This window comes from Chamaea fasciata, unplaced genomic scaffold (assembly GCF_029207755.1).
Source record: "Chamaea fasciata isolate MVZ Bird 193981 ecotype frontalis unplaced genomic scaffold, bChaFas1.0.hap1 SCAF_4, whole genome shotgun sequence".
Classification (NCBI taxonomy): Eukaryota; Metazoa; Chordata; class Aves; order Passeriformes; family Sylviidae; genus Chamaea; species Chamaea fasciata.
In genome coordinates this window covers 26387258-26410717 of record NW_027094089.1, presented here as the reverse complement: position 1 = coordinate 26410717, position 23460 = coordinate 26387258, and the positions used below count along the sequence as shown (strand labels likewise).

At 39.7% G+C, this 23460-nt stretch overlaps 2 protein-coding genes across 4 annotated transcripts in view; one reads left to right on the top strand and one right to left on the bottom strand.

Annotated features, from left to right (window-relative positions):
- Positions 1 to 31: 31 nt before the first annotated feature.
- Positions 32 to 4210, top strand: LOC136288235 (molybdopterin synthase catalytic subunit). Its single transcript, XM_066181140.1, has 4 exons — positions 32 to 152; positions 1039 to 1192; positions 2571 to 2694; positions 3788 to 4210. The coding sequence occupies exons 1-4, from the start codon at positions 32 to 34 to the stop codon at positions 3854 to 3856; spliced, it is 468 nt and encodes a 155-aa protein (XP_066037237.1). The 3' UTR covers positions 3857 to 4210.
- Positions 4211 to 9927: 5717 nt separating this feature from the next.
- Positions 9928 to 23460, bottom strand: part of ITGA2 (integrin subunit alpha 2) — a 69513-nt gene continuing 55980 nt past the window's right edge. For all 3 annotated transcript variants that reach the window (XM_066181138.1, XM_066181139.1, XM_066181137.1), the window contains 7 exons: positions 21269 to 21371; positions 20344 to 20454; positions 19773 to 19877; positions 19353 to 19466; positions 17092 to 17181; positions 13650 to 13766; positions 9928 to 12904 (listed from right to left, as the gene is read on the bottom strand). In XM_066181138.1, the coding sequence (XP_066037235.1) occupies positions 12815 to 12904; positions 13650 to 13766; positions 17092 to 17181; positions 19353 to 19466; positions 19773 to 19877; positions 20344 to 20454; positions 21269 to 21371 (730 nt within the window). In that variant the 3' untranslated portion in view covers positions 9928 to 12814. The remainder of the gene's footprint in view (positions 12905 to 13649; positions 13767 to 17091; positions 17182 to 19352; positions 19467 to 19772; positions 19878 to 20343; positions 20455 to 21268; positions 21372 to 23460) is intronic.

Genomic DNA, 23460 nt, shown 5'->3' with positions numbered 1-23460 from the left:
GTCTGTTTGGTTTCAATTTTTCTAGTGCGATATGGAAGAAAGCAAAGATGTGCCAAAAGATTTTGTCAAGCTCAAGTGTGAAAAGCTTTCTGTAGATGAAGTGTCAGAGCTGGTTGTTTCACCGTACTGTGGGGCAGTGTCTCTGTTCATTGGTGAGTTTCATATTTGTGAGCTAAAGGTCTGGATATGTTAATAGTCTAATAAATTGAACCTATGTTGTCTACATCCCAGACTTGGAGTACTCCAATCGGTTCCTGGTCAGAGCCCAGGATGTTTAGAAAACAGATTCTGAATTACTGTTATGATTATGATAATGATTATGGTTATGATTATGATTAGAGCAAGACCATGGCAGCTCTTAAATAGCTGCTGTGGGCTAAAGTGGTGGGAAACTTTCTGGCTGGTATGGTTATGGTAGGATTGAACAGAACAGCAGCTCAGAGTACAGAGCTGCCTGGGAGTTTTTCTCCTGTCCCGTGCAATACAAATTGTTCACAGTGGGAAATGGAACATTACGAGTATGCCAACCATGTGTCCACACCTGTATGTGAGGTCCTGAACTCAGGTCTTACTTGAAAGTGAGGTACTGCTCTACCAATGGGCTGGTGATGATCAGGCTGGTGGCTCTTTCCTGTGCTTAATGTACATGGCACACATATGAAACTGCTTTGTGCTTAAACCTTAGTGCTGCTAGGCTCATAAATACTGGACATTTAAAAATTATATGGGCAAATGCCATTATAGCACCTTAGCAGTTACCACAGAAGATGTCCCAGCCTTGGGCATTATGGGCTGCAGGCCTGTGTAATGTGTAAACTAAATTCTTCCTTTTATACTAAAGATTTATCTTGTTCAAATAATCTCATTATGCAGCCATGATTAGGGGAGGTTGTTTATATTTGCACAGTGCTGTCTTTGACCATAGAAAGAGATCCTGGGTTTTTACTCTGTATTAATAAAATATATAATGTGTATTATAAAGATACAATATGTATTCATTTACTCAGTGCTTTTAGTTGATAAATCATTTTTCTTTAGGTACTACAAGAAATAATTTCGAAGGAAAAAAAGTGATTCACTTAGAATATGAAGCATATACTTCAATGGCAGAGACTGAAATAAAGAAAATCTGCAGAAATGTTAGACAGAAATGGCCTTCAGTCAAACATATTGCAGTGCACCATAGACTTGGGTATGTATGTCCAGACCCTGTTCTTCTGCAACTAGAGTACCAGTGCTTGTCTGGTGCATCTGCTTACGTAGGTGCAGAACCTGCATGAGTGTTTAGAGACCACAGTGCAGCAAAGCTGGCTGCAGGATCAAGCTCTTGCTCTGGAGCTAAGTTCCAAAAATTTTGTTTTCAAAAAACTCCAGTTTGCTGGAGTCTACACTTAGCCTGGCAGGATCTTTGATGCTGATGTGATGTTTTGAAAGTGGGGAGATACTTCACTCCAGGGAAAGGGAGGCTGTTGGTTTATTTTGTTCTGTATTTTTAAAAGGTGTGAAGTTGGCAGCATTTTATTTTTTTTCTTCTCTCTCCTGTTGAGGGGCTGCAGAATGTTCTTATTGTCAGATTTAAGTCTATTTATGCTACAAAAAGTCTGAAAGCTTGGGCTGTGGGGCATAGTAATTGCCAGCCCTGCTTGTGGGAGAACGTCCAGTTGTTCCTTGAGTCTTGGATAAGCATGTTCCTTTTAATTCAAAACACAGAATACTAGTGTCCAACATACTCTTGGGCTTTCCCAGTTCAGGGAAGATTTCTTGCTGAAACTAGCAGGATTTGCAGAAATCCTGAAGGAACTTGGGATGTGATTGTAAAGGGTAAGTAAGATAGTAGAGGGTAGTTTTCCCTAGATTTCCTGTATAGTCAAAGGAGAGGGTGGCTGTCATGGGGGCAGCTCAGAGCATTTAGACTGAGATTTCTTCCTATGGAATGTGCTGAAGCAGTCTTACTATAGAGGGAGGACTGGGAGGCAGATTCTGGGAATGCTACAATTTCAAGGAGAAACACAGAACCTTGTGTTTCTGTTAAATTTAACACAACTAATCAAGTACGAAGCTTCAGAATCTAAAATCAGAATTCATAAAAAATTGGGTTTCATTGCAAAATCTGCATGGTGTGAGGCACTTAATTTCTTCTTTCACAAATACTTGAGCAAACTGAGATGATTTCTTATGTTTTTAGGTAGGAACTGGCTGTTCTAACTTGTTATTGTTCTTTATTAAGCCAGCTTCCAGTGAGTTTCCTATGCATTGTTACAAGTTAACAATTCCCCCCTCTTAATTCCATAGGCTTAATTTTAAAAGAAGAAAGAATGGAAGAAAAAAGCCTGTGTCTGGTGGGTTTATTTATTCTAAAGTGTGGAATTCTAACATCTGGTACTGATCTTGGTCGTGGTTTTCTTTCTTTTGAAAGTGTATAATCTTTTGGATGTGGTTTGACACTTGCTTATTATGAATGAGTCAGGAGAGCATGTTGCCAGAATACTGATGTGACATGGCCACAGCTTTTGGGTGCTCTTGATGTTAAGTGTTAGCTAAAGCTGCTGTTGTTCCTCTTCTCTCCCTAGGGTGGTTCCAATAACTGAAGCAAGTGTAATTATTGCCGTCTCCTCTCCACACAGAACAGAATCCCTTGAAGCTGTAACGTACTGCATCAATACCTTAAAAGCATCTGTCCCAATATGGAAAAAGGTATGTTTGGGGACAAAATCAAATTTAGGCCTCTGCTAGTCATAGATGTCTGGGTTGCCTTAGCAGCATTACAGCAGCTGCTCCTGATGGGTTGTCAGTGTCCAGCACCAGTGAGTTTCCTCTTATGCAGCCAGGCCCAAATGTGGCAGGTAGAGCATCTGGAAGGTTCTCCTGTACCTGCCCCTCTTTATATTGAAGCCATCCTAGGGTGAAAGTGAAGGAGGCCTGAGCTTTCCTCTTTTGAGTAGCAGAACTCTGTTCTGCACAGGCTTGTGGAAGAATTTGAGTCAACTTTGCTTTGAACAGCATTGCAGTTTTCAAGTAAAAGAAGCATTTCTTGCCCTTTCTCTTCTCATCACTGTGGCCATGAGAAAGCACAAAGCAGTAAGCAACAGCACACAATGAAGGGATAAGCAGAAGTCCCGAAGCTAGTGTAGGTACATAACAGTGTGTGGAGAAACCAGCCCAAGTCTAGAAAGAGCCTCACTGTATAACCTCAGTGTTGCATGCAGGTAATGAGCATTATCTCTGCCTTCGCTCCTTGGCCGAACTTGGCATGTGGTTAACAGTGGTATTCTCTGCATTACTCCATGTCTCAGATACCTTCTTGAGGAGATGGAAGTTCTCTCAGAATGAATAATCAGGGACTCAGAATTTGCTGTTTAGGACTGGACTGCAGCTGGGTAATCCAGTCTGTCCTTAGGATACAATAGTAGTGTAATAATGTAATTTTTATTTTAATATTGACATTTTGTTACGTGTAAATTCTCATCTCAAAGTGATGGTACAGTAGGTTAATCTAGCAGCATGAGTGCTGTGTACCTTACAGCTATTATGTAATTTCTTCCAGATCTCTTTGTTGTATTGACTTCAGCTTAGGTGGGCCCTTTTAAATTCAGTGAGTATCAACCTGAGGTTCAGCCAAGTCTGTATGTTCTAAGGGTGCTGCCCTCTCTTCTGCTTGCTAGCCAAGTGCTGTGCAGTCCTGTTGTGATCAGTAAATAGTAGTGGGATGGCAGTTGAGTTATTTGGCCTGGTTTGTAACTGTGCATAGCAGACTCACAACATTTTCCATTCTTTTTTTATATTACAGGAGATTTATGAGGATGAATATTCTTGGAAAGAAAACAAGGAATGCTTTTGGGCAAATTCAGAAAAATAATTGTACTCTTTTGAAAATAAAATGTTACTCTTCCTAATGAACATATTTACCTTTGAGTTTTTACAGAGAATCTCTGTTTCTAAACAGTTCTAACAGATGTTTCAATCTCAATAATTTAATTTGGACTGAGTGAAATAAATGAGGATTAATTAGGGATTTTAGGTGTTCTTGACTCTCATTTGGAATTGCCTTTTTGTGCATTTTACCATGCAGTCAATTTTTAAAGGAATCTTCCCTAAAATTCTTTGTTGCAAGGTGTTTAGACTACTCTGTGATAAATACTGCTTTAATGCTTTTACCTTTGTAGTCTGTGTTTTCTGTCTGCATAGGAGGTCACCACAGGACAATTGCATTTTTTTGAATCTTAAAGTTTAGAGAGGTTTAATTTTGTATGACTGCAGACTTAGTTTGCAAGCTTTATGCTATTTTGACATTCTTGTAAAATGAAAGCTACTTGAACTAGATGAACTATTTTAGTACAGAAAGAAGAAAATACAAACTATACCCCAGAGTTATTAACTTTTTACTAGTGTTTATGTTCCAGTAGCTCTGTCTCAGAAAGATTTTTATTGTGCAGCTGATATTACAAGTCCATTGCATTAAAAAAATACGGATAGAGATTGATTCAAAGTTAAAGCTAATACTCTACCAGCAAAAAAAAAAAAAATTGCCTTAGTAATAACATGCCAGGTGTAACTACTTGATAATGTCCAGACAAAATTTTGAAGGTGACTTTTTGGTTGTGTAGCTGTGTGATGCTGCAGGAAAAAAACCCCAAACCAGCTACTATTACAAATACTCAACTGTAGTGTTAATTAGTTTCAGTAATTGGACTTTGTACGTGTAGGGATTAAAAGTCATCAAATGGAATAGCTTTTAAAGAAAAGGGGTTTATTGAACTTACTGCAATTCATACATGCATTTATATTCACGTTTAAGATTCAATCTTAATGCAGTTTTTCTCTTGTTACGGTTTTGAAAACTAGTTGAATGAACTGACATAATATGCCTGGGTTTCACTGGAAATGATGGGTTACCTGTCCAAGCAAGGTCATTTTATTTGTTATTCTACTGTGCCATGGTAGTATTTAGATGTTAAGAGTTTTGGGTCCCACTGTGTATGGCATTTCTGCTAATGTTGAGAGGCAGTTCTATCTAGTCACCATTATCAGGGTAGTCAAGGTAGATACAAGGAAAGGGAAATCAGGTAAAGCAAAATTATTTGCTCAGTTGCTTAAATATATGTTCCTATATCATATATAGTTATTTATAATCCAGGTGCAAGGTCATACCCTGAGTCAGGGCAATCCCAAGCACAAATACAGGCTGGAGGGAGAACGGCTCAAGAGTAGCCCCGAGGAGAAGCACTTGAGGGTGCATGTGAACAAAAAGCTCAATATGAGCTGGCAATGTGCACTTATGGCCCAGAAAGCTGGCTCTGTCCTGGGCTGCTTCAAAAGCAGGTGAAAGGATTTGCTTCTGCTCCTCTGCTGTGCCCTCAGGAGATTCCTGTGGAGCACTGCATCCAGTTGTGGAGTCCCCAATGCCAGAAGGATGTAATTTTGTTGGAATTAATCCAGAGGAGGGCCACTAAGTTCATCAGAGGACTAGAACACCTCTCCTATGAAGACAGGCTGAGGGCTGGCGTAGTTCAGCTTGCAGAATGCTCCAGGGAAACCTCACATCACCTTTCAGTACTTAAAGGGGGCTTACAAGAAGTTTGGAGGGGAAATTTTCACAACAACATGTAGTGGTAGGACAAGGGGGAATGTCTTTAAGCTGAAGTGAGGGTAGGTTTAGACCAGATATTAGGAAGAAATTCTTTATTATTTTTTTTTGTGAGGGTGGTGAGGCAACTGGCACAGGTTGCCCAGAGAAGCTGTGGATGCCTCAGCCTGGGAAATGTTCAAGGCCAGGCTGGATGGAGCTCTGAGTGTCCTGGTCTAGTGGAAGCCAGCCTATAGTAGGATGGTTGCGACTAGATGATCTGTAATGTCCCTTCCAACCCAAACCGGTCTTTGGTTCTGTAATCATTATATCATACACTAGTGAAGCCTGGGCTGTACATTCCATTTTATTGTGTCGGCAGCAAAAATCGACTAACAACTTCTAGCTGCACAAAGTAAAATGAGGAAAGTGGGCGATGATCTTTTTTTCCCCACAGGGATTTTAATCACTTTTAATACTTAGTTACTGTATCTGAATTAAGTAAATTGTAAGGAAACATTCAGCTTTCAGCAGAAACAGTTAAACTGTACTTATTAACATATTGATGCATTTTCCTCAGTGGAAGTCAGTTCTTCCTCTGCACAAGAGCAGCTGCTCCTTGTGTGCTTACAGATACACACTGTACAAACCATGTGGACCCTATTATCTAGACAGAGCTGGTCAAGTAGAAGACTGAGTTTTCCTTTGTTTTGGAGGTTGGAGAGAAGCCCTCTGCTGTTTGAATGTAATTTTTACCAGGAATTGTACAGAGTACTGAGCACAATCACTTGTTCTGTAAAATAATTATTTTTCACTTTAGAAGAGAAAGAAACATACGAACTTTTTCATACTTGGTGTTCATTTTTCCAAGTTCATGTTTGCTGTTACCATGCAACTAATTAGTGTATTAATTTCACAAGAATAAATGTTTACCTTGTTTTTCAGTAGATAGTTTATGAATGAAGTAAAACTTACGCAGTGCTTCCATACTAGTGCTGTACTCTGATACAGAAAAACAGTGGTATTTAAATCAGTTAAATTCTACTTGGGACCCCATGCTCAGGGGCAATTCCTGAGTTGCAGTAGTGTCTCCTTAGTGCCTTTCTAGTGCTGCAATCTCCTGGAAGATTTCTCCAGGGTGACCTTAAGTGCACCTTCCCCATCAGCAGTGCAGCTGGGAAGGAGGGTGCAGAAAAGAAGAGAGAATAATTGTGTACTTCCCCACAGTGACCAGGAACAATGAATGGAAGAGATGTTGTACTGAGTCACAGCTGAGTGTTACAATGTGTGTATGCTGCCATGGTAAAGACAATGAAATGTCATTTTTTGTCCCTAGCTGTGCATGAGGCAAGTACTGCTTTGTTCTGGAACAATGATATATCAGTCTTGTGTAACTTTGGGTTCTTCAGCTGGCATGTAAAAGCGAAATGGAAATGTCTCTGGGAGGGATGGTGTGCTAATTAGAGGTAAAATGTATCTCACTGAAATTTAAGGCCATGCTCTGAACTCAGTGTTCTGTCTCCCTCTATAGGGCTACCCTCTCTGCTAGGGCAGTATTATAAGAGGACAGATCACTGTGTTCTAAGATGAATGCTTAAGATGTGTCTGAAGTGACCCAGAAGTGTTTCCAAATTCCCAGCCTAGGGGATGAATCCCTGCTGGTGCTAGGAAAAGATGTGGCTGTGCTTGTCCTGCTGTCCACACGTGCAGAACTACAGTGCTGGATGAGGGGTACTCTGTTATTGTGAGGTCCATTGGGTGGGATGATAGACAGCTGCAGGTCTGTCTGTCTACCAGGAAGACCCAGCTTTCTGGAATGAGTCCAGCTGTTTCTTTTCCTTGTCCATAGGGAAGGGTAATCCCACCTCTCCATGGGACCAGCTGTGTTGAGTTGGTGGGTCTGGTAGAGAGGGATGTTCCCAGAAACTAATGCTGCAGATCCAGAGAATCACCATGTGATTCCTGTAGAGACCCGCCAGATGAGGGCTGTCTGTGGAAGGAAGTGCATGTCTTCAGAGCGATAATTTGTCCGTCTGAAAAGATGCCTTAGTCTTGGCTGGAAAAATTTGAATACACTGATCCACCCCTTTGTCTGGCTGAATATGCATTTACCAGCACTGATTGATTTTAAGAGTTTTTTTTCCTGATTTTGAGCACTGTGCTCTGTTCTCAAGAGAAGCTCAGCCTGATGCACATGATGAAAACAGCGACTGCTGGATTGTCATGGGATGACGGGGATGGGGAGGAAGGGGGTTGTTTTGAGAGGCGCCTACCCAGGAGATGGCAGCCGAGAGATGTCTGAGCAGGAGCAGCGGCTCAGGTGCTGGCCGTGCTGGGAAATGCAGGCCCTCGCTTCGGCTGCTGCTCCTGAAAGTGCCACTGCTGCACCCAGGAATGTAGCCTTTAGATTGCTCAACTTTGAACTAGATTTTTGGCCTTTCTCTCTGCTCACTTTATGCACAGCTCTTCCAAATAAGTTGTAGTTTTATAGAGTAGTGCATTCATCTGTTGCTTCAGAAGCATTAAAAAGGAAGAACTGCTAAATCTAATTATTAACAAATTGTATGTTAAAGCAGACAGTGCTGCCCTTTCCCTCTTAGAATGCTGTGAAAAATAGTCTTGAGCATTAAGTGCCATTAAGTACGATGAAGTGTCCTGTGGAGGTGACTGAAAAGAGTTCAGAATAGGCTGATGATTATAAATTACCAGTTTCTTTGAGGACCTTAGGCCTGTTTTTTGGAAAAAAAATCCACACCATAAAATTAAAATTTGATCTTATCAAGTATTACAAAAATTAGCATGCTGATGTATTTCTATCGTTCTTTTTATAAAAGTTCCATTTTGATTATTTTAAGAGGCAGGTACATTTAAAAAACTGTTAGCATACTAAAACCTGTGATTGCATACAAATAATTGACCAATTATCTGAGAACAGAAAGGTTCACTTAAAATATAGGACTCAACTTTTCTAAAGCTGTAAAAATGTACACTTAATTTACTTTCACAGGCAATGAAAAATTAGGGCAGTTAACTATAGATTTTGAGATACATTTTCATACCTTCATTTTTTTAGTCTTTAATTTGAAAACTTTTGTTGTAGTTCCGGTTTGGATGTGCTTTAACCCCAGTCAGCAACTGAGCCCCACCCAGCCATTCACTCACTCTGCCACTCATGGAATCTGGGAGGGAGTAGGAAGAGTAAAAGTGAGAAATCTCGTGGGTTAAGACAGTTTAGGGAAAGTAAAAACTGCTCATGCAAGCAAAGCAAAACAAGGAATGCATTCACCACTTCCATCGGCAGGCAGAGTCAAACTCAGGAAAGCAGAGCTCTACTGCATGTAACAGTGGCTCGGGAAGAGAAACACCAAACACTCCCAATGCCTGTGGGCAGTTGTTACAGCTCTGCCCCCTCCCACCTTCCTATGCCCCCCCAGGCTCCTCGCTGGTGAGGTGGGGTGAAGAGCAGGAAAGGCCTTAAACCTGTGAGCATTGCCTAGTGACAGATAAAACATCCCTGTGTTATCAAGAGTTTCCAGCACAAATCCAAACCACAGCCCTGTACTATCTACCGTCAAGAAATGTACCTCTGCCCCAGTCAAAACCAGCACATACATCAGTCAGTATATAAGGAATCTGGCTTGCAACTCTGCGAAACACTGAGACTTGGTGAAAGAGAGTTTTGTGCCTTAAGATTAGGTTCATCTGATACTGTGTGATGGAAGTGTTAAAATTGGTAGCCTACCTGAATGTTTATGTGCCACTGTTAAAATTATGGATGAGTCTAAAATGGAAATAAAAAGCTCAGTGAAAGTGTACAGTTTTCAGGTGGTAGTTTCTGACAGTATTTTTTTCCTGTCACCTCTCTATTTATAGTGCAAAGTTCCCCCCTCTCTTCTTTTGCTACTTTGTTCCTGCTGATAAGTTGAATTCAGCTTTTCCAGCTTATGGCGGTGTGCAGCCAGAGCCAGAGTCATGACGTGCTACTGCTGACCAGTTCTGTAAATAGATACAGTGCAGAGACTGGCAGAATGGGGTATAATTTTAGATACCAGTGATGATAAACCCATGTATATAGAAAGGCCTGGCCATGATAATGTTTTAACACCATCTACTCAGCTACAGCTTTCCAAATATTTTGCACTAATGTGAACTGGGTTACAGTACAGTACAGCTTACTGGTAATGTTGCACTCCTGACTGTGATCTACGAGACATCAAGTGCAGTGTCTTTGTCTACCTAGCAGAGTAATTCCTTAGGGTTCTCCCTGTGTGCTTCTGGGACAAAGCCATATTTGGCTCCATTTTATGCTTTTTCAGTAGCATTGCTTCTCTTTAGGGTGCTGTTTAAAAATAAATGAGTCTGTGTTCAGCAGTAGTCTTGGGTTTTATTGCAGTAATGCTGTTAGGCCCTCAGACAGGCCACCACAGTGATACAGTCCCTGCTCCCATACAGCTTACATGCTAGCTTTTAGAAGTCAACTTTATTATAAACTCTCTTGTACATCCCAAATTTATACATAGGCTCATAAGAAACCAACTCAGATTTTGGACTTGATTCTAGTACTTCAGGAAATCGGCAGCTAGATTTCAAGACCAGAATGAGATAAACTTGAGTTTGTTGAAGGTGTTGCTGACTTTTCTTGCTGCAAGCACAAACAGAAGTACATGCTGAAGCTCAAAATTTCAGAGTATTTAAAACATGCTGCTTTAAGAAAGTAAATTAAAAAAAAAAAAAAACAACAAACCAAACCCTAGCACACAATACAAAATATACATAATATTTCCAGTATTATTTGCAGCTGTGCCAACTTAAAAGTGCAATAGACTCATTACAAAAACTGAATTATCCATTTCAATATTAATTGTAAAAGAAAAATAAACTAGTAACTTGGAGTGGTTAGGATACAAAAACCTTACCCATTGCTATGTCTCCCCTTTATTTTGTAAAAGCAGTATTGTGTCCAGGCTGGGAAGGAGAATCATATTGTCTATGTCACAACATAACCCAGTGAAGACTAGTGAATTGAACCATTGCTACCTGATAAATAAACTGTCAAATCCCCAAAGTTGCATATTTGATACTGACCTCTACCTCTCATCGAAGGTGGAAGAAGGAAATCTGGGTCAATGCCTGAATTGCCCTTGTAGGCAGCACCAGAAATTGAAGATTCTACCATCTGGTGTATTGTGAAATTCCCCCTGTGCTCTGGAGTGCATGATCCTGATTATGTAGGAGCTTCCCACATACATGGCTGTAGGGGTTATTTTTTTCTGCACAAGTTTATATAAGAATTGAGTCAAATAAAATCTTTATTTTTAGTCTCAGAGCATTTGCCCTCAAAGTTTATAATTACAAATCAGGAGCTTATTCTTTAGATTTATGCAATTGCTATTTTCCCCCCACTTTTAAAATATTTGTTTAGGTCACAGACTCAGCTGATGGCAACAATCTTGTGTGATAATTGATATAAGAATCTAAATTGTTCTTCAGAATGTTAAAAAAAACCCCAACAAAATATCCCAAAATGTAACATTTCATAGATACAAAATAAATTCAAAACACATATAAAACTACACTGAGCACAATCCAGCTGTTGCTGCAAATAAACTTACTTGCCAAAGAGATAGTTGGCTTTTGACTGATTAGCTATTAAAAAAGACTGAGTAAAACTTTCAATCGTGCTTAAGCCTAGTTCCTCAGAAAATAATGGAAAAGTGCCTAAGCATAATTACAATCCAGCTTTGGGGGGAAGAAACCATGATTTCGTGTTCCCAGTCAGGCACATTTGCATGTTCTACTCTTCAAGTAAATCACCTCAGTTGGAAACAACCTCATTTGCATGGCAGCTTACATACAAAAAACACACACATCTTCCGTCACAATCAATTTTAAGTGTAACTGCCAGGCATGAGGGAGAAAGGCAGCCAAAAGGCCAATTCTCCTGACTGTTACCAGTCTTACAGCATGGGCCTTTATAAGACTGAAGCTTTCATTATAACCAGGCAGCGTAACAGCATGTGATAAGCTTGAGGTGTGTAACCAACACAAAGTCACTCAAGTGTTGTGCTTAGAGCTCATTCCAGAACACTGCAGTACTTCACTGTATAAAGCATAAGTTAACTTCATCAAGACATGAACAGGTGGGACCAAAAAAATGTGACAGGTAAGGAGGTTGTACTGAACTTTGGTCTCCTGGAGGGCACTGAGATGCTAAAGAAGAAGTGCAGTAAACATTTTGTAGAGCTTAGATCTTCACTATCCCCTTTTGTAACGTGCATAATTCCTCAGTTAGTTATCCCCTTAATTCACTCTATGCTTTTAGTCTTGCAAAATCTTTCAGTACAGAATTAAAGGCACGATCTTGACTGTCTTTTCTATTTAGGTCAAAAACCAAACTGATATCAGAGGGACCAAGAGTGTAAAGGCCAGCGTAACAGTAGTGATAGTGCTTCTCAAGATGAAAATGAGTAATAACATTGCAGAGAACATGCTGTAAGTGATTATGAAATTCATATTTTTTCCTCAGGGAGAAAGTATGCAGAAGACAGTTACACATATCATTTGGCAGTACTTCCCCAAAACAGTATCCTTCAGTAAATTAGTTGTGACCTTAGTGCAAGAAATACAGCAAACTTTTGGAAGACTTTGCACAACCAGTTGTCCTGTAGCACCCAGGCAGACATCTTCATACACAGTTCTCAGTTCATAGAATAGTTAATGCAAAGGTTTGTTGGTGGAAATTATTTTTCTAAAACAATAAGGATGGAGCTAGTCAATGAAAAAAATTAATTTTCTTTTTCCAGTCTGGAAGCAATATTCACCACACATTCATCGTCAGCTTAATAGAAAATGTCCTTTAACACATGTGGTACTTGTCAACTGAATTACCAACTGATGCTGTTCCACAATAATCTGAAATAAATTCTTCTGTTTCACTCTGCAGTGGATCAAGAGCAGGGCTGCTGGAACGTATGTTACTGGATACTCCGGACCTGCCAGTTCTAAGGGTTAAGTTTGTTTGAAAGGCCAAAAATTACAAGAAAAGGCACTATAAATCATTTTTGAAAAAGCCAAACTGTCCTGCAGTTACTCTTACAATAGAGTAGAATCTGTAAAATATTTTAATCTATAAAGACACTTTCATTAAAAATGTTTAAATGTTACTAAGCTTTAAGGCACTCCAGCTGAGAACTGACTGATCACAACTACTATTAGTGGCTCAGATCTCCTCTTTATCCATGTAACTCATCTTCAGTCTTTGTCCTTTGTGAGTTCTGCAATTTCATCGACATCTTCTATATCCTGTGTCATTTTCTCGTACTGTCTCTTGAAAAAGCCAAGCTGTGAGAAGTGTCAAAATAACACCACATTGCAGTCAGTCATTGATAATTAATTTCTCAGCAAAACTAAAAATTGTGATGGTAGAAATGCATGTGTGCATGCATACACTATACAGTTTGATTTACAGACAATTCCTGCCTCTAAAATGAGGTGGGCCCTAAACTCCTGCCTGGTACAACTAAATGCTAGAGCAGCAGTGCTGATTGGCCAGTTTTCTCCCTGCCGAGATACAGACATTTCCATGATGCCTTGGTGTGCCAAGGAGCACTTCAAACATCAGTGCCCTGGCACACAGAAAAACTTTCCCCTTTTTCTATGTAACCTTTGTAATTTACTTTTTGCCCTTGCCCTTTCTTTTGTCTGTTCTTTTGTCTGTTCAATATATATCCTCTGCCACCTTGTTTGTAATCCCCACCCTTGTTCACTGGGAATATCATGGGTGTTCAGAGCCACTCTGGGATATTATGGAAGGAGGCAGACAGTGTTAAAATAAAGAAAGGAAATGCCACAGGTCCTATTTTGAATGATTGGCAGCTCATTTATCATCTTCACGTTGCTAGTTTCTATGAGGACCCATTTCATAAATCCTTCTAAAATATGTCAGGGTATAATGCTAATGCAGTATTATTCATACCACCAAACTGTAGATGTGATTTTGTCTCACACTAGAGAAGAGAGATTCCAAAGAAAGTAGCCCAGATATATTTATCCCTTTCTGGTTTTAAGAGTATTAGTACCTACTTACTTTCCTCAAAACAGCAACCAGTGCCAACAGCAAGAGGAGTCCAGCCAATATGCTGCCAATCACAACACCTACTGGCACCTCAGCTTTCTCATCTGGCTTCATTATTGTAACTGGGATCTGAAAGCAGAGAGATTGTGTCTTAGGGGTTAATGTTAACTGCAAATAAGTTAGGATTTGTAAACCAAAGATCAAGAATGCCTGGACTGCACACATTCCAGAACCAATGACTGGAACACACCAAGCAATTACAGCCCTTTCACTGGTGTCCATGGGTGCCTGGTTGCACTGTGGCACAGCAATGCCAGCTAAGGACTAGGGGCCCTCATATCACCCTTGGCCATGCATAACAGGCAGAGAACTCCGCCAATCTCTCCTGCCAGCTGCCTCTCTATTAATAGGAGGCCTTTCAGAGGCTCCACACACCATTACTGTGCAAACCAGCCATGTTTGCATGAAAGCAGGGAATAGTCTGGTGTATAGACCCAAGATCTGACTTCTGGAGAAGCACTACTTTCCACCAAGCGTTGTCAGAGACCACTATCTGTGCTGGGCAGCTGTACGAGGCAGTACTAATCACTGAAGCCAGGGACCATCACATCTGCTGAAGTTCCAATCCTCCTGCTGGGCAGTACCTCAGTATTCTCTGCCTGCTGTTCCTGCCTTCTATGAAACCACTAATGACCTGACAGATCTCATGGTGATCTGTGTTCTCCTGGGTCAACTGCATCAATTATCTGCAAGATGTATGGGTCAAACAGGAGAACCTCTAGCATACCTACATTTCCTGAACCACAAGCAATACCAGAGGGGTCCCAGAAGAGCATAAGTGCCTGGAAGTTAGTTTTCAGGTGATACCCTATCTAGTTGGCTTAGGTATAACCAAATATATAATTACATATAACAGCGTTTCTTGGGGAGACATTGCTGTAATATTTATGAACTGTCAAATTTTTGGATTTAATCTTGGAACGACATACAGTTAGCTGAAAGTTTTTTTCCTTCCTGAAACATGATAAAACAAGTCACACTGGTTTATTTTCTCAGGGTGGTTGTTCAGTGCATTTGTCTGGAGTAATTTAATCTTAAGCTTTCTGGGAAACTTGCACTGGACTGACATTTCAGTGATTTAAGTAATTTCTGTTGGAAGGCTCCACTGTTGTGCTAGGTGTGGTTATGTGTATTCATTTCACCAAGGCAGGATGGCTTTGTGTATTTTCTAACTGAATGGCTATAATGATGATTCTAGCAGGTTGACATTCTGGCCTCCAGCTGGCAGTCCTTTCCAACTTGGAAAAAATGTGAAAGCTTTTACATAAAAATACCTAAGCAGCCTCCCTACATAGCATCACAAGGCAATATTCATTTATTTGGCAAAACAACAACCCAGTTAATCCAATGTGAAATGCCAATTTCATATATGCAGTTTGCCTAGTAATGCTTTCTGCATTAGATTAACAGTGAAGTGCCACTATTGGAAAGGAAAACTGATGCCTAAGAACAAATTGTCTTTCCTGAAGTTAAACTGTGGTCAATAAAAAACCCTGAAACTGGGATTCAACTCATCTGCTGTTTTATGTACCACATGGTTCCTTGACCATGTTGGAGGACAGGCTTTTTTAAGAGCTTAATTCACCCTAGTTATTTTCAGGATCATCTTTAGGATGAGATGAAATGCATTTCAGAAATACCTGTTCTTTCCAGGGACTAGGGTTTAGAATGTGGATGACTAATGCAGATATAAAATTAGATGAAGCCTACCACATCCATCTAAATTACCAGGGTAAGTAGGGAAACAAGCTCTGTTTGCTTCTGCACTGTCCTGTTCCCAAGAAAGTGTGAAGGGCAGACTGGGTATAGGGATACTTCTTGGCCTGACAAGAAGTAAGGGTATTGACTCCAAGTGTCAAACTGTCTACTCTAGGGAGAATGTACCTCCACAACCTGGCACATATACCAGGATTTCTCACAGGGCAATAGGTCATTGAGTGATGATCAGGCTGGAAGTCACCAAAAGCCACTTTTTTTCCTAGGAATCCTGTGGATAACTTTCAGGCCTGTGAGTCTGTTTAGCTTCAAAGGTATAAAAGTCCCAGCTGCACATGTGTCAATGGCTGGGGGAGGAATTAACTTTTATTTGTCAACCATAATTTGAATAATAAATTCTAATTCTCCTGAAATTGCCAACGGAACTTCTGGTAATGTAGATTTGGCAGTACATGCTTCAAATGTGGAAAAACACTTATTAATATATGGCTTATGAGTTACCTAAAAAGCCTGTACAATAACCTGGAATATTTTCATTGTATAGTAATGAGTTTCATCTCCTAATAGAAATAATATCATGCCAAACTGAAGCACTCAGAACTCTTCAAATACTGGCATGTAATTTTTCTGCAAAAACATACTTCCTTTTTTCTTTGGGCACTGGACGTTTTCCTGATTACAAAATGGCTTATTTAGAGGTTCTTCACAAGAACTAGAGTGATCCATGAGAAACCAATGATTAAAAATGGTATTGGATGATTGCATCACACAGTGAGAGAGATCAATCTGTAACTGCTTTTGTATACATTTAGTTGAATCCTCTATTGCCTGTGAATGGGCTATGTTGCACATTCTTACAGATATTTGACTCATTTACTAATTTGCATTTTGCTCTTTAATGGCCTTGGTTGTTTTATGGATAAAACAAGCTATTAAGTTGTGTAAAAATAAATCTGAAATTAGTGAAAGGTCTGCAAATGGAAGGGTGTTCCTCTGAAGACAGACTAACAGCATAAGGTGTCCTCTTTTATTAAAAACGTACCACAATGCTACTCTATTCTTCTGGTGTTTTTTATGCTTGTATATGGCAAGTAGAAAGTTTGGAAGAAGAATTCTGTACTAATAAATCAGTGTTATGGAGACTTCTCTTGAGATTAGCTGTGTCCACATTGTCCACATGACAGCTATTCCAAATGCTAAAAATATTCCACATTCCTTTACAAATGAGATTATTTTCTGGAGATCATTGCCAAACATTTGTGTAGAAACATCAAACCATACACTTATAGAAGTAAGTTAGACTATAAATCAGATTTGTGAACATGTTTCCCAGAGCTCATTTATCTTTAACAAACAATTAACCCCATTGCAGCAAGAAGTCCAAATTTTGATCTTTTCATGAACAGAAAGCTATCCAAATTTCAGAAATTTCTAGCTGAATTTTTCTCAGAGTTCTGCAATTTATTTGAGACTTACAGGTTTTAAATATGTCTGGCTTATATAGCAGTGGGCTAAAATGAAAACATTTTAATAACTTAAGGGAGTTGTATGTAGTCAGAAGGATACATTAGTTCAACATAATCAAGTTGATATGTACTCCTAAAGAACACTGAAAATTAAATACTATCACTTTAATACACTCAGAGAAGTTGAAAAAATATAATTAACTATCACTTACAGTTAGGGTATTCTCTCCAATTATAAATAACTCAGGGTTATGTGTATCAATTTTTGCTTCTGCAGAGAGTTGTAATGTCTGGAAAATCAACTGAAAGAGAAGATTAAAACAACTGTAAAGCTCTGTTATAGGGCAACTCAATTAAAATGTAGATACCCTAAAATTATCTATTGCCTTGAAATGAAGACTTCACAGACAGAAAAGAAAAGCATAATATTAAGAAAATTAAAATTATTTTTGTATTTTTCCCCAGCCAACATCAATCAAAGTAATAATATATCAGTAATCCACTTAGCAATGACATTGAGGAACTGGTTTTCTTTAATGTATAGTTCAAGCAAAACAGAAGGAATTATTTATGTAACCCTCTTTATAATTATTTCAAAGCTGTCACTGCTGCTAGCAGGGAAGAGATGGGGGAAAATAGCAGTGAGAAAAGGAGACACAGCAACAAAAGACAGCTGGGAATATATCTCTGGCCTTTGAAAGAAATGGAAACTGGATGTTCTTTTACTTCCCTCTGCCCTTGCTTCTATCCAATGCTTCTGTTTTTCCCTATTTATTTTTTCCTTTCACTATGGGTTCCTCTCCACGTCTCAAATTCTGACATAGCTCTCTCATCTTAAACAGAGAAGATGACAAAAATCTTAAGCCAGTTCCTATCTGAAAAGGGACCTAGTGCCAGACCCACTTCCCTCTGTGGATGTACAGGGAGGAGGGGTGCAAGGCTCTGTAGACACTGACAGTTTACTGCTGCTCTTTTATAGCACCACAAGGAATGGCCTCAGGTTCAGGGGAGCACAGGACCACTCTCCAGCTGAACCAAAGGCAATGCCTGCTCTCTGTCATTTTGCCTCCTCAGCCATTTCTCTGTGGTAGGGCCAGGTACCATGGGCAGCTGTGGGTCTGCAGTGGCCAACACACCAAACTGATTGTCTCTGCAGTGTGAGTTATTGCATCCCTGCACTGTGGCCATCTGCTCAAGTGGTGCATCCTGCATATCTAAAACTTTAGAAACATACCCGAGCACTATTGAAAGCACCTCAATTCCTAAACACATCTTTTCTTTGCTTATCAGGTACTGGCAAACCTGCTATCCTCTTCTTGGACAGTGGCTGATTGCTGCTAAATAAAAAAGCTGATGATGTGCATGATTGACTGAGTATTTGCAAGATTATTTGCGCTGAATTTTGACAATCAAATAGAAAATTAAAAAATGGGACATGCAAGGAGAACTGTGACATGAACTTTCCTCCCCATCGGCCAGTGATGGTAAACAAACCATTCCCAGTCGCTTTTTTGTGAGGGTAGTCACCTTTTGTTCAGGTCTCCACCTTCTGTATACTTAACAGCACTAACAAATGGTCTTGACCCAGGTGATTAAAAAATACGAACTCTAAAGACAGATGCTTTTCGTCACACATTTCCATAACACATTTAACAATATCAACCTGACCTTTTCCTTTTAAGAGCTGAATGCTGGAGCTGAAAACAGCCATGCTGTTAAATGTCAATACCTGCCACAAGAATTGCCAGACACACTGAGGGGACTGCATCATGTTCCTGACCCCTCAGGCAAACCCAGGGCTCCAAGATCATTTGGTTGGTTGCCTAACTAAGAAGCAAACACGGTCTAACTTCAGTAGTCTGCTGATTCATGATGCGTTATATCCTGAAGGACACATGGTGATTGAAAATAGGCTGAGATATTGGATATTTTAAGCATCCTGTAGGTCTCTAAGCAAGTACTGTTTCTTTGACACCTACTCTAATAAACACAGAAAAAAATCAATTAAAGACATTTCCCACACTCTCTATATCAAATAAAACTGGCAGCACTAGCAGGGTTTTGGTATTTTGATATGATTTAAAATGATCACGATGTGATGTTCAAAAGCTAAAAGCATGATTGTTTTACAGGCTATGATGATACTGTGCTCTGCTGTCCTATGATGAGTTTTGTGGAAACTGTAGTTCCCCTAAAATGAACCTAGCAGATGTAGGAAATGTTTTTCTCAGTTGTGAAGGTTGCATTATCACAGCATTTTCTTAGATCCTGTGCTGGACTGAAGTTTTATCAGCTCCATTATGCAGCTTCACTACTTTTAGGTTCAAGTTTTCAATCCAGAAAAACACAAACCAAATAAAGTAAAGGAAGGTCTTTATAGAATGTAAGGTCTCTGTACTGAGCTTTGAAAAATATCAAGAGTTTGAAAATACTTGAGTATTGAATCCTCCATAAATGTGCAACTGATACTCACGGCAGCAAAGGTTCCATTCCAGATTTGGGTGGATATGTTCACAAAGTACTCTCCCTTCAGTGTAATGTCTTCCAGTTTGCATGTGATGGTACTGCACTTCATGTTCTTACAGTTCTTCCAGGGGAAACAAGAAGAAGAGGCAACAGCATGCATTAAAAATACACTTTAAAAAATGTTCTTTGCAACATCCAGACTTTTTGCCCTTGCCTTTGTCATTCTGTGCATACAAATGAAGTGCTTGTAGGCTGTGCTAAAGCAGATGTGGTATCTGTGAGAACATCCACAGGCTAAGCTCCTGCATTGTAAATAAGGAATGCCACCCCATCACAGCTTTCCTCACAAGTACAGCAATGGGCTCAGGTCAGCTCTGCTTCCCTCAGCTCAGAAGGTTCTGCTTATGCAGCCCTGGGTTTTACTCACCAGTTCTTTGGAAGTTCTGAAGTTCTCTTTTGTGAAAGATGGAGCATAAGGTCTTTTCCCTATTTGCAGTGGATTTATCTGAGCGTCACAAGTAACACCTCTGGCCTAGAAAAATGGCAGGAATGAGACTGGATGACATGCTACTCGGGAGTTTATACTCATAATAGTAATAATATGTATTTTTGGATTAGATGGTGGCTTATAAATGCTAGAGTGTGAACACTGAATTCTTTAGTAAACTAAGAGTATGTGGTTTTGGTGAGAAGTAAATAATTCTTATGACACTTTTTTTTTTTCTCTCTATATTGACCTGAAGGGTTTTTCCTCATATAAAAAATTCATTTTTACTATAACTTTTCCAGGAACTTGGAGAAAAACCTAACTGAAGAGATCCAGATACTCCACATCTGCCAAGTAATAGACTAGTTTACTGCTGTCATTGTGGTCCCCCCTTTATGGGGAAGGGACAAGGAGAAAGAGCATGGATTCTCTTAAACTAAGCCATGATACTGGGGAGATAATTGATGTTTCTACTTCTGATAAACCCCCGAAACACAGTTCAGTTGTATACCTCGTCTGCTGTGGCTGCAGTTAGGTACATCAGTGGGTTGCCTTTGCTGGTCATTTCTGGAAGACTGATTGTTACAGATGCCATCTTTACTGGAATACTTCCTGTTGTTATCTGCAAAGCAAAAAACTCAAGTGTTAATTCAGGTAGCTATGCATAAATTATTTGATACAGCAAGAAAATTAGAAATAATGGATGAGTATGGAAGAACTGGACTCCTGTTACATAATTTTTTTTTTTTTTTTATTAAGACACTGGGGTAGTAATTTTGTGAACAGTAAAGCAGAAAGTATACTGTATAACTCCAGGTTCCTGTCTGCTTTCTTAGCAAAGCTCATATTAGCTGCATGAAACATGTTTTGAAAAGCACGTACTCTGCCACAGCCAATAGGCCTTTTTAGTCCTTTGGAGTAGCAGTCATAGGAATGAAAATGGAACATAATTTAAGTTTCTTCCATGTTGCATATTTGGATCTAAGTTTTTTCTGTGTTATGTAATAAGCACTGTGATTTGGCTAGTTCTTGCATCAGGTTTGAGCCCTTAACCCTTGCCAAACTTCAAGTTTCAAAGTCCAAGCCTGCAAAGACTTGTTTTTCTTAATCAAGTTGTCAGGAGACTCTGTGAAAAAACAGTCTAAGTTGGCCTAAAGTTAAGCATTAACCATCTTCTAAATATGTACACAGTGCAGGACCAATCCCTCCCCCATTCTACTCGAGCAAATGTCATCCTTAACCTAATGAAGACTCCAAGCAGTTACGCTATTTGCAAATTTATTTTCAAATTAATTTCAATTTATTTTGCTTGACCTATTCAAAAGCCTCAAAATCAGACAATGTAAGCAGGAGTGGGTTTTTAACTAGGTTTTGGGAGCAGGCTACAGAGGGAGCTAAAGCAACTTCTTGAATCAGAACAAAACAGACTTACTAACCTTAACTGAAAAGTTGAACATGGGGCCAATATCTTCAAAATTATTCACAGTGGAAGGAATGTTATGACCAGAGTATACTTCATAAAAGTTGATGTTGGCAAGCCTGGTTAACAACCATAAAACAATACATTTCAATTTGGCAGCTGCTTTGAAAACATATGTTATTGGATATGCCTTTGTGAAACAGGTCAGAAGTACAGACAGAGAAAAAGTCAGTCACTTAGATTGCTGTTTGAAGTTTACAAAGTTGATTAAGAAAATGGTATACTGAAGCCCAGAGCTGGAACAAATGTGTGAAATTAAGACAAGAGAGTTGTACAGGATACAGGCTGTCTCAGGCTTCTAGACCCTGCATTGTTTCAGGTCCATACTGCAAACTCCTCCTCTGTGCACAAACTGCAATGCTCACCCTTGCAGTCATCTTTTTCTTCAGAAAGGGCCTTCCTGGCTGTCTCCCTTAGCACATCTGTAACTGGTTGGGTGTGGAAACACAGGCATCACCCTGCTTATGTACATGGTACATGTCACATAGCCCCCATAGTCCTCTTTGGGTCACTTTCTTCAGGAATTATAGGGTTTAAAATCCAGAATATCCAAAATAACAAAAAGGTGGTTTCAGCCCACTGCAGCATGGAATGGCAGGTGTGTGATGGAAGGATGTGGTGCAAGGACCTGTGGGTGCTTAAGGAGCTCAGCTGGAACCACACTCAAAGGCAAGGAAAACATCCCTGTGCATCACACCCACTGCCTGCTACTTGTGAGCAGCTCCTTTGCTAAACCATCCCAGAACTGTGTCTGCTCTCCATCATTAGCTTTCATTAGAAAGCTAATTTGAGCAGTCAAAGAGCAAGCTGGTGAGTGAGTTAACAAGAAATAGGGGCTACTACAACTCCTACATCAGCTCTTCCTGTTACACAAGGAATCTATCATCTTTACTACTCTCCCTGTTTAATCTGGGTAACATCTGTGCATAGAATCCCAATTTAATGTGTGTGGTGCAACCCAAGAGAGTGTGCAGTCTCACAGATGTGCTTCCTGATCAGTCCTGGTCCTCCATTCTGCACTGTGGTTCCTTTTTGATCTCCCATGGGACCTTTCCTTGAAGGGCTTGCTCACAAGGACTCCAAGGAAAACACACATGACATATTTTCTGCTTCCTTACTGCTGAAAACTCCAGTCCTTCCAAGATGCACAGTATCAACTTCCTTGTTCTTTCAGAAGTCTCTGGTAAGACATACTGCTACCTCTTCTCTTAGAAACTCAGAAAATTATTCCTAGAAAGACTTCACTTCAGCAAAACAATATTTTTTTCTCAACCCTTGTATTTTAAGGGATTTTGGCTGCATTACCTGCCTCAGGAAGGAGCTAATTCCAGGTAAATACTTCTTAAGCCAAGTTATGCCATGGCTTAATATGCATTTCATTTACTTCTTTTAAATTTATTATCTCCAAGAACAACTAACCATTTTCCGGCAGTAGGTATTCCTTCATTCCTTGATGTGCATATGAAATGGCATTTTCTCATATTCAGGAGATGTAGCTGAATTCAAACCCTTGTTTTTCCTTGAATAACTTTTATAGACTCCATTCCTCGCTTCTTCTGAAGCATTTCATTTCAGTTCAAGTTTCTCAGCTAATTGAACCTGCTGTTTCAAGTTTGCACCATCTGAATTTCCTATGAAGCTACCCCTCTCTACAGATGCTCCTGCTGTCTTGCTGCTTCTGGAGAGGTCTCATGCAACTTTCTCAAAGAGCTGAAAGAACTCGCACCACTGACTCAAATGCTTCTCTGCACTTCAAACAATCTCAGACATTCTGCATCACTCCAGAACTACTAGTGTACCTATGATGCAACTATGATGCAGGGCCTCCAATATTCTGAAACTGCTTCTGCAAAGAAGGTTACAACACTAATCTTCTATACTGTGGTCCCTATTTCAGATCATCCTACATAGCAGTGAACAGTTCTTGTAGCTGTGGTGATCTCTGAATATTAATTTTCTGGATCCATTGTTGCTGTGCATTTTGAAGAAGCTCCTTATTTTTCACATTTTTTTTATTCTCTGAATATCTACTGGTTTTCTTAATATCCATCTATATTTACTAATTTTTGAACACTTTGGGATGCAAAAGCCTGTTTTCAAGAATTGGTGACCAAATGCATTAACTGTAATTACATGTTGATCCTAGAA

What these genes read in the sequence shown, in the direction of transcription:
- LOC136288235 (XM_066181140.1), top strand. Translation starts at nt 32, where the DNA reads ATGGAAGAAAGCAAAGATGTGCCAAAAGATTTTGTCAAGCTCAAGTGT. An exon ending in GCAGTGCACCATAGACTTGG is followed by an intron (nt 1,193 to 2,570) that starts GTATGTATGTCC and finishes TTCTCTCCCTAG; the next exon opens with GGTGGTTCCAATAACTGAAG. An exon ending in CTGTCCCAATATGGAAAAAG is followed by an intron (nt 2,695 to 3,787) that starts GTATGTTTGGGG and finishes TTTATATTACAG; the next exon opens with GAGATTTATGAGGATGAATA.